This window comes from Engystomops pustulosus, chromosome 11 (assembly GCF_040894005.1).
Source record: "Engystomops pustulosus chromosome 11, aEngPut4.maternal, whole genome shotgun sequence".
In the NCBI taxonomy this organism is placed as follows: domain Eukaryota; kingdom Metazoa; phylum Chordata; class Amphibia; order Anura; family Leptodactylidae; genus Engystomops; species Engystomops pustulosus.
This window is the reverse complement of record NC_092421.1, coordinates 72,746,506-72,757,454: the sequence shown is the minus strand read 5'-3', so window position 1 is coordinate 72,757,454 and position 10,949 is coordinate 72,746,506. Positions and strand designations below refer to the sequence as shown.

General features: G+C 43.2%; 1 protein-coding gene across 1 annotated transcript in view; it reads left to right on the top strand.

Annotated features, from left to right (window-relative positions):
• The first annotated feature begins 4,720 nt into the window (after positions 1-4,720).
• The window catches only part of LOC140106595 (alpha-2-macroglobulin-like), a 75,742-nt gene continuing 69,513 nt past the window's right edge, over positions 4,721-10,949 (top strand). Inside the window, exons 1-2 of the mRNA XM_072131111.1 lie at positions 4,721-5,276; positions 9,827-10,010. Of these exons, the coding sequence (XP_071987212.1) occupies positions 5,209-5,276; positions 9,827-10,010 (252 nt within the window). The 5' untranslated portion in view covers positions 4,721-5,208. The remainder of the gene's footprint in view (positions 5,277-9,826; positions 10,011-10,949) is intronic.

The window sequence follows — 10,949 nt, the reverse complement described above, 5'->3', positions numbered from 1 at the left end:
TGAAATCCAACCCCTAATAAATTTTCCCACTTCGGTCTTTGCAATGGATATGTGCGTCACTAAGCGCAAAACACAGCGGTCGCAAGTCTCACTACAAATTGCTCACAATTTGCTAGTAGATGCACTGCAGCAAGTACAGCCACCAGCAGATGAACCAGAAATCAAATATATATAACGCTACTGTAGGCGTAAGTAAGCCGTTTGGATTCTCCTATGGCTATTTTCTAGCCAAGTATGAATGCACACTACTATGCAAGATGAGATGACACTGAGTTATTAAAAAAATAAACGTAAAATAAAAAGTAAATGGCAGACTGTGCCTAATTGAAATCAAACCCCTAATAAATTTTCCCACTTTGGTGTTTGAGGTGGATATGTGTGTCACTAAGAGTTAAACAGAACGGTAGCAAGTCCCCCTGCAAATTCCTCACAATATGGTACTAGCTGCAAATAAAAAAAAAAAAGTATAACGTTATTGTAGCCCTAAGAAGGGCTGTTTGGTTCTTGGAGAATCACTCCTGCCTAACAGTAAGCTAATAGAACACCCTAACGCTTTCCCTGACCAGCAGCAGCTCTCTCCCTAGCGGCATCCAGACACAGAATGATCCGAGCAGCGCGGGCAGCGGCTAGTCTATCCCAGGGTCACCTGATCTGGCCAGCCAACCACTGCTATCGACGTGTAAGGGTACCACGTCATGCTGGGTGGAGTGCAGAGTCTCCTGGCTTGTGATTGGCTCTGTTTCTGGCCGCCAAAAAGCAAAACGGCGGGAGCTGCCATTTTCTCGAGCGGGCGAAGTATTCGTCCGAGCAACGAGCAGTTTCGAGTACCCTAATGCTCGACCGAGCATCAAGCTCGGACGAGCATGTTCGCTCATCTCTACTTTCTACGAATCAAGCTTCTGATTAATTCTCAGTGGATACCCACCTCTGCTATGGTGGACTCCGGAGCTAGTGGCAACTTCATGGACCTCTCTTTTGCTTTGAAGCATGGGGTAAAATGTTGTAAAAAACTTTCGCCCATGGTAATGGAGACTGTGGATGGTTCTCCACTGAGTTCAGGGCCAGTGGATCAAGAAACAGAGCCCCTTGAAGTCATTATAACACCCCATCACCGTGAAGTTCTACCATTCCTATTAATTTCATCTCCACATTTTCCGGTTATCCTAGGTTTCCCCTGGTTACAGGCACAGAATCCTGTTATCAACTGGGAAACTAAGGAAGTAAGTTTCCCAACAGGTGATGCTCCTCTGGCAGTCCAGTCTGAACAAAGTCGTGAGAAGTCAGTACAGGATGTCAAGACAAAAGAATTTCCTCTTGTATACAAGGAATTTGCAGATGTCTGTGATAAACAAAATGCAGATAAGCTCCCTCCACATCGACCATATGATTGCCCCATAGAGTTGCTTCCTGGTGCTTCTATACCTTTTGGAAACATCTACCCTTTGGCAGGCCCAGAACTACAGGCCCTTAAGGACTATATAGAAGAGAATCGAGCTAAAGGGTTCATCCGTCCATCTTCCTCGCCAGCAGGGGCTCCCATATTCTTTGTAAAGAAAAAAGATGGATCACTAAGACCGTGCATCGACTACCGTGAGCTAAATAAAATTACTATTAAAAACCGTTATCCTTTACCACTGATCCCCGAGCTTCTAGAGAGAGTACGACATGCAAAAATCTTCACCAAATTAGACCTACGTGGCGCCTAAAATTTAGTCCGCATAAGACCCGGGGATGAATGGAAGACAGCTTTCAGATCACGTTATGGACACTTTGAATATCTCGTTATGCCCTTTGGCCTAGCCACCTTCCAACATCTTGTCAATGATATTTTCAGAGATCTCCTGGACCAGTTTGTAGTTATCTACCTAGACGATATCTTGATCTTTTCCAACTCGGTGGAAGAACATCAACGTCATGTGATGCTCATTTTAGAAAGATTAAGAAAGAATCATCTCTACATTAAGATTGAAAAATGTGAATTTCATCAGACTGAGATCCAGTTCCTCGGCTACATAATTTCGCCTCACGGATTACAGATGGACCCCAGCAAGATCAAAGCAATTATTGAATGGCCTACTCCTAAGAACTTGAAGGATGTACAACGTTTTATAGGTTTTGCCAATTTTTATAGACGTTTTATTAAAAATTTCTCAGAAGTAATCACCCCTATCACACAGCTGACTAAGAAAAAGAATGTTTTTGCATGGTCTTCTGAAGCACAGGAATCATTTTCTCGGCTAAAATCCAAATTTACGACAGCTCCTATATTAGTTCATCCCGATCCAGAACTTGCTTTCATCGTAGAAGTAGATGCTTCAGACTGCGCCATAGGAGCTATTCTGTCACAGAGAAGAGGAGAGAAAAGCTTATTGCACCCCTGTGCTTATTTTCCCAACGCTTATCACCTGCTGAGAAGAATTATGATGTGGGGAACAAAGAATTGCTAGCCATCATTGCAGCCTTTAAGGAATGGAGACATCTTCTTAAGGGAGCCTCACAGCAAATAATAGTTCTGACTGACCACCGTAACTTGGAATTCATGAGATCTGCCAAGTGTTTGTCCCCTCGTCAAGCGCGTTGGAGTCTGTTTCTCAATCAATTTAATTTTGTGATCTCATATAGACCTGGTTCCCGTAATGGTAAAGCTGATGCTTTGTCCAGAATATTTTCCAATGACTCTTCTACAGTTCCACCAAAGACCATCCTTCCTGAATCTAATTTTGTTGGAGTAATTCATAATAAAGACTTGCTTGAAGAAATACGAGTAGCCTATGACACCGACACTTTGTTATCTGGACCACCAGATGACTTACATCTAATGCTTAAAAACAAGATGTGGACTCATGGGCAACAGCTGTATGTACCCGAAACAGTAAGATTAAAGATTCTACAATTAGTCCACAATTCAAAATTAGCTGGTCACAGAGGAGTACAGAAGACGCAAGAATTCTTAGCCCGTTTCTTCTGGTGGCCCAGTTATAAAGGGGATGTAACAAAATATGTCAAGTCCTGTGATATTTGCGCGAGATGCAAGACACCACGTTCCTCACCCACAGGCTTATTACAGCCTTTGGCAGTCCCCTCTCGTCCCTGGGGTTCTATATCTATGGACTTCATTGTAGATCTACCCCCATCTAAAGGTAAAGATACTCTCCTGGTAGTAGTGGACCGGCTCACCAAAGCTGCACATTTCATTCCATGTACGGGTCTACCTTCTGCTAAACACACCGCTGATTTAGTAGTCCATAATGTGTTCCGTCTTCATGGAGTCCCTGATGAAGTTGTCTCGGATCGTGGAGTGCAATTCACATCAAAATTTTGGCGAAGTTTCTGCAAGGCACTTGATATCAGAATCAATTTATCAACCGCATTTCATCCTCAGTCTAATGGGCAGACAGAACGCACAAATCAGACTCTTGAACAGTATCTCCGGTGTTATATTTGCCACTTGCAAGATGACTGGATAGATCTGCTCCCGATTGCTGAGTTTTCCTATAATAACACTCAAAACGCTTCCACCAAGCAAACTCCTTTTTTTGCAAATGTAGGTTATCATCCAAATATCCTTCCAAGATTTCCCACCATGGCATCTATTCCTGCGGTAGAGGAAAGGATTTCTATGCTACAGCAAAATTTGGAGTTATTGAAAAAAACACTAGAGACCGCCCAAGACAATTACAAGAAGACTGCAGATAAGCACCGTAGACCAGCACCAGTTTTTAAGATTGGGGATAAGGCATGGCTGTCCACCAAAAATCTGAAACTTAAGGTTCCTTCATCAAAACTGGGACAGAAATTTGTCGGACCTTACAAGATTATGGGGATAATTAGTCCAGTAGCTGTTCGACTCAAGCTCCCGCAATCTATGAAGATTCATCCTGTTTTCCATGTATCTCTTTTAAAGCCCGTCATACCCAATCCTTTTCCGGAACGAGAACTTCCTCCTCCCAATACTGTGGAGATAGACGGAGAAGAACAGTTTGTGGTGGAGAAAATCTTGGACTCAAGAATTTTTAGGAACCGCCTACAATATCTCATTAAGTGGCAAGGTTATGGACCTGAAGAGAATTCCTGGGAACCTGTGAATAATGTTAATGCTCCTCGACTGATCAAACAGTTTCATCAAAGACATCCTAATAGGCCGAGTCAAGTGCCGTCCAGAGGCCGCTGTTGAGGTGGGAGTAATGTCAGGCATGGCTCTGCTATTCCCCATCTAGTTTGCCTTGCCCTTAAGTTTGCCCTCAGTTAAGATGGTGGATGTGCCATCTTACTTCCTGTTTGGTATATATTTCCTGTCCTGCTCAGTAGACATTGCTTGAGTATTGTGTTTATCTCCTGCTTGGACAGTCCTCTTGCTTGGAACTCCTTCTCTGGATTGTTCCTCCCTTCTGCTTGCTGAACTACTCCTCCCAGATTGTTCTCCTGGCTTTTGCAAGTTCTGATTACCTGCTTGTTGTAGTACTACAGTTCCCAGCCTGCTCACTGCACCTCCTGTGTCCACCCTTGGTGCTTCCAGTGTCCTGTCTAGTCCCTGCTATTGGATTCCAGCAATATATCACCAGTATCGTGACAACAAGTGTCTTTGAGCTGGACTATGCTTCACTTTTTGGCTGTATCTACACTTCAGGTCTGTGCACAGCGTGAGTGCTGACTCTCCATTTTGAACACACTGGACCACAAAATACAGACATTGGGGCTCATTTACTAAGGGCCGCACTGCTCACTTTCGTCGGACTTTGCACCTTTTTCAGGGGTTACACGGTTTTGACAGATATTTAACAGGTGTCTGCGTTGGGATTGTGTCACACGTGAGCGTTTTCTGTTGCGCCCCAAATCGGTGCTTCTGTGCTGTGTAAACAATTTATACTTTTTATACTCTTTATACTTTGTTCATAGCTCAATATAAGGAGTTAGGAGGCAGAAATCTTATCCAGTTCCTTATCTGCACTACTATTGTCATATTATGGTTTGGTAGTGTTCTTATGAAGACTCCTATACACACACAATAATATTACTGGTGTATACTGTGAATCAGCATAACTGCAGGGGTTTTTTTTGTGAAGTTTCTCCAGAACTTGAGGTGGGCAGTCAGTGCTTAACAAATATTTGCTGCGTTAGGTTACCGTACAATGTCCATGGTGAGGGGGTGGAATGACCATATAAACTATTGACAAGACCACACACGAGTCACTTCTCAGCCCTTTCACGATGGGGCACTGGAGCTTCTGCGTCGGGTTTGTGATATTACAGATCCTGGGGGCATTGGAAGCAAAACTGTAAGTATAATTATTGTTTTTTACTGTATTATAGTTCATAGAAGGGTTTTCCAGGTTCATGAATGAATGTACAATTGGCCCCCGGGTGGTGTGAAGATAAAAAAGATCTTGCACTTACCTCTGTTGGTCTACAGAGGGAATCGGTGACGTTGTGTCCAACAATGGTGCTCCCCTGAAAGAGCCCTGAACGTACCTCTATGACTTGACGTCACTGTGGATCCTCTTTATGCCTCCAGAAAACAGCGGTGACGAGACTGGACCATAGGCAAGAATGGAGTAAAGTATATATCTTATATATATCTTACTTTTCACCCAAAAAGTATGAACCTGGACAACTCTTTTAAAGCTACTAGAGAAACCTTTGTAGTTGTAGAAAAAGGTTTATTTAGTAACCACATTGTTCATGCCAGAATTAAATGAAACATTAGCCCAGGACTACACGGACATCATCCTATAAGCCGTCATCGGCCACCACCAGTTGTTTACTTATAATTGGAGATGAGCGGATCCTAAACTTCGTGTTGGGTTCAGGTGTACCGGACATATTTTAGGATTGGCTGCTGAACGTCCAATACTGGCAAATTAACGTCCCTAGCAACTAGTCATGGCTACTTTTGGCCAGGGCTGTCCCAGTGGCCAGTCACAACCATGGCTAATAGCTAGGGGTGTAAATTTTCCAGTATCGGCTGTTTGATGGGCAATCTGGTAATATTTACGGTTCGCGCAGAGCACACTCAAACTAACTGGGAAGTTCAGATCTGCTCATCTCGACTCATAATCATACACCTGGATTATAGAACATCAATGGAGTCAGGTGGGGACATGCCAGCAGGGGAGGATTAAGACTGCCAGTCTGGAATCACATTCTTCATATGGTACTAGAATCAAGCTTCTTGGAGAATGGAGGACGTGTCCCTTCTGCCTGCTTTCAATCTGTGCTTTCGGGACCTTTTGGAGGACCTGGAATGACTATAGTGTAAATGTGTATCGAGAGCATGAACAGATGTAGATGGATTTCATGGGTGAAGATCCTACTGAATATAAAGTCTGGTGGGAGGTTTTGGTGGCCATAGGCGCCCTAGGAGGCTTGAACCCCAAACCACCTGTATTATAATCCACTACTGCAGATTTGCGTAAATCTTCTCAGTCCCAGCGAATCTGCACAGGTCATTTTAATGAGTGCAATAAGTTGAATAACTCAGAAAATGAGAAATAAAGCCCACAAATACATTGTCCGTCATAATACTAGTCCCATGAAGACCCTCATGCACATCATACTACCGTACTATTAATCACAGCCCACGGCAGGCTGAATGTTTTCTTTTTTTTTTTTTCTGAAATGTCCAAAATCTTCAGCTGACCCGTCACTACTTAATAAATATTTACTCTGCTGGATCGCTGTACAATGTCCATGGTGTGTGGGTGGTGGAGAGGCCATATAAACTATTGGGAAGACCACACACGAGTCACTGCTCAGCCCTTTCACAATGGGGCACTGGAGCTTCTCTGTCAGGTTTGTCCTATTACAGATCCTTTAAGTCCAGCAGTCGTGTGTAACTGTCTTCTAGTCCATAGATTATCCTCACTGAGATTTGGGTGAGATACTTGGTGATTCGTAGATTCTGGCAATTTTCATGCACTAAGAAAACAAAAGACAATTGAGGACGGTGCCTCAGGTTATACCTCTAGGAAAAGTGGTAAAGATAACCAAAGTTCTAATAAGCCTAATGCTCACTTGGTTGCCACTTGAGTGTAAGCCAAATACCCCAACAGGAGTGATAGGGAAATCCACTGGTACACAATGCCAAAAGCTTGGAGACGTATTGTTAAAGGAAACCTACCACTTGAAGTGGCAGGTGTAAGGGGGAACTACCGAGCACCAGCTCAGGGTGAGCTGGTGCCGGAGCTTAGTTTTGTTAGTGTTTTAAACCGCAGCATCGCAGTTTAAAACACTTTTTAAACTTTATGGCCGAAGCTGCTTCGGCGCAGGGAGGTACGCGCTCGGCGCACCATGCGCGCGACCGTGCCCACGGCTCTCATTCACTTCCTATGTAGCCACGTGCACGGTCGCGCGCATGGTGCGCCGAGCGCGTACCTCCCTGCGCCGAAGCAGCTTCGGCCATAAAGTTTAAAAAGTGTTTTAAACTGCGATGCTGCGGTTTAAACACTAACAAAACTAAGCTCCGGCACCAGCTCACCCTGAGCTGGTGCTCGGTAGCTCCCCCTTATACCTGCCACTTCAAGTGGTAGGTTTCCTTTAAAGGGGACCTGTCATCAGAAATGGCCCTAATAAACCTCTAGCAATATGTTGTCAACCAGCTTAACAGCTTCTTTCATGGCCTGGTGTGGTGGCATCATCCAGAAAACTTAACTTTCAAGTGACATTGATTTTATGAAGTCAAGGAGGCGGAGAGTTAAACACTGAAGTAAAGCTTTTCCTGCCTTAGAACATCCCCTTCACTGTAATTCATGGTCCTTTGTCCAGGGACATCATTGATCAGATCTCCTGAAGTCTGGTGCATGATGTCAATCACATGGGAGGAGGTGTTCAGAGGCAAGATGAGCTTGACTTCAGTGTTAAAGTCTCCGCCTCCCTGACTTTATACATCTAACTTCAAAGTTGATTTTCTGGATGATGCCACCACATTGGGCCATGAAAAAAAAACTGTCTGATGACAGGTTCCCTTTAAGTTTTCACTAGCCAACAATCCGAGATCCAAAAAACAAAGGCTCGTTGAACTGTATCAATAATAACATCCTACACGATTAGTTTATCGATTTTATATTTCACTTTTATTATGATTTATAAATAAATGCATCATTTTATGTGGAGTTCAGTCCAAAAAAAACCAACTTTTTTGGCTAGTTTTTGGACACTAATATTAATTTTGATGCACTGATTTGCTTTGGACGAATATTGTAACAGACAAAGAAAACAGAAGTCTAAAGGATCTGTTAAAATGTATATTGAATTCAATGGACTTTTCTTGGCTTCTATTGGGGAACCTTTTCCATTAGGATTCCATTACCACTGATTCAGTAAAACAGTAAATTGGAGGACTGGAGGGAGTTTTATACTAATTTCTAGGACAATTGGGGCAACATTGGTTCAGATGTTTTGAAAAATTTGGCGGAGCTTCTACGAATTTGACTCTCTAATTAAAGTTTACCGGGACTTGACCGTAAGACAAACTTTTTGAATGGTAAATGGCAGTTACCAAGCAGAAATCTCATCCACTAGGTTTGATTCTACTGCGGCTATTGCACAGCAAACTTGTCCTTATTGTCTGTAGGCAAAGTTTGAACATTACAATTTGGATGTCAATAGACAAAGCTACTTCAAAATTGGTGGGTCTTGAGTTGAGCTAAAATCCCACCAAAATCATTTTATGCTAAACAGCAACAAATAAAAGGAAAAGTTAGTCTACACAGTCTCAAAACCCCACCACTACCCCCATATTTATCATTCAGCATCGGACAATGTGATATATCTGGTACAGTTGGGGAAACTACGGTTGAGTATGATTGTTGGGGATGACTCCCCAATCGTACATGGCAGGTCAGTCTAGAGGAAGAAAAGAGAAAAAAAAAAGCCCAAGAAACTCAAGTGAATTATTTCTATAAAAAACGGTGGTTGTTATCAAAGAATCACTCTCACCTTGTGTGTTTAAATTTAGGACATATCAAATCGTGAAGAAATCCTTTCGGAGGGTCCTTTGATGGCGGTGGATGGAGATGCTGCTAGCCACGAGACATGAGTCCATTCACCCAGAATGGCGGACTTGCAAGTGACAGGAATCCACAGGAAGATGGTCAGGTATAGGTTGGCGCTGCGTTGCTTAGTGAAGCAGTTGTTATCGTATAAAAGTTGATCTTTTATTAGTAGAAACACAACGCGTTTCGGCTCCGGACAGGAACCTTCATCAAGTGTAGTAAAAGGTATGTTACTATACCTGATGAAGGCTCCTCTCCGGAGCCGTAACGCGTTGTGTTTCTACTAATAAAAGATCAACTTTTATTTGATAACAACTGCTTTACTGAGCAACGCAGCGCCAACCTATCTATACAAGACCCGTGGATTACTATAGCTAGTATAGTATAATAGTAACTCTATCTGAGACCTTTTGTACACAACCGCTTGCAAAAACGGGATGCGGATCAGACTTGGCCAACGCTGCTCTATAAGAAGCTGAGCGGCCCAGCCGTAAACATATAAGAATAGCATCTACTCTATCTTGCGGTGCAGCCACACGACTCGATTATGGTGTATTGACATGTGGTAAGGGGACACCACTTACAGGCTCTCCAGATAAATGATGACAATAACCAGGGAGGAGGTTTAAAGACGGGGAGAGCTTGACTTCAGTGCTAAACTCTCAGTGACCTCTGTGAAATCTGACTTTTGCCATTTTTATCAAGGGTTACAGACCATTCTTACACTGTTTCACAGGAATAACTTTGGGTTCTCCAACTTAGCAGACAACTGGGAAGCCTTTCTGTTTTTATTCTTCTGCTCATAATTTTTATTACTATATTTTACCTCTTCCCAGGCACTATGCCGTCATCTTTCCATCAGAGATACGTGCCCGGCATTCCGAAAAGATCTGCATACAATTGGAGGGAGCTGGAGGAGAGAGCAAGGTGCTCATATCTCTAAACCTGAATGGCGATGACACCACACTTATAGAGAAGAACTTCCAGCAGGAGACCATATTCACCTGCCTTGATTTCCAGGTAAAAAAAATATATTTTGATTGGTACGATACGCCCACTGTACCTGCTAATTTGATTTAGATGATTATTTAGAAAGCATAAACTCGTGTAGTAAATTGATTTATAAAACTTTATTTCACATTACCTGGCTCTCTGCCAGTAGTGTACGGTGAGTCCCAGGGAGGGAATTGATGCAGTCTGTGTGTGGCTGTGTCTTAGTCTTCTCTCCTCCACACTCATCCAGTTCACTGCCCACTTCCTGCCATGTGCATTGAGCAGGCGGGGGCGAGAGAAGAATGGTGAGGAGGAGAGAAAGAATGAATGAGGGGACAGGGGCACACACAGGTTGCAAACCCCCTCTCCCTCAGGACTCACCACACACTGATCCAGTTCACTGCCCAATTCCTTCCATGTGCATTGAGCAGGCACAGGTGGGAGGGGGATGGTGAGGAGGAGAGGAAGAATGAATGAGGGGGCAGGGGCACACACCGGCTGCAGACGCCCTCTCCCCCGGGACTCACCACACACTGCTGGCAGGGAGCCAGGTAATGAGAGATAAAGTTTTATAAACTACTGAAATGATTCAGAATTCATAGGCTATTGAAACTTATCACCAGTTCAAAATAATATTAAGGATGGAGAGCACAGATTCATTCATAGTCAGTGATAACCAAGATAATTACAAATGTAACGCACGACAGGAACAAGACAAAGAGCATTTAAAACCAACTTTTATTAAGTAATCATTAAAATTAAGTGTGCTGGAGCTCACACTGCCAATAAACATGGAAGCCCAACAGACATCTAAGTGTCCAAGAAACAGGCTTGGATACATTGAGAGCCACTACTTCCAAAATATCAATGGTCTGCCATTTCTTTTTAAATTTCGTTGGCGGATATTGGGGTTACATCCACCTCCCGCATATAATCTTTTAGGCAGAATATTACGGAGTTCCTATA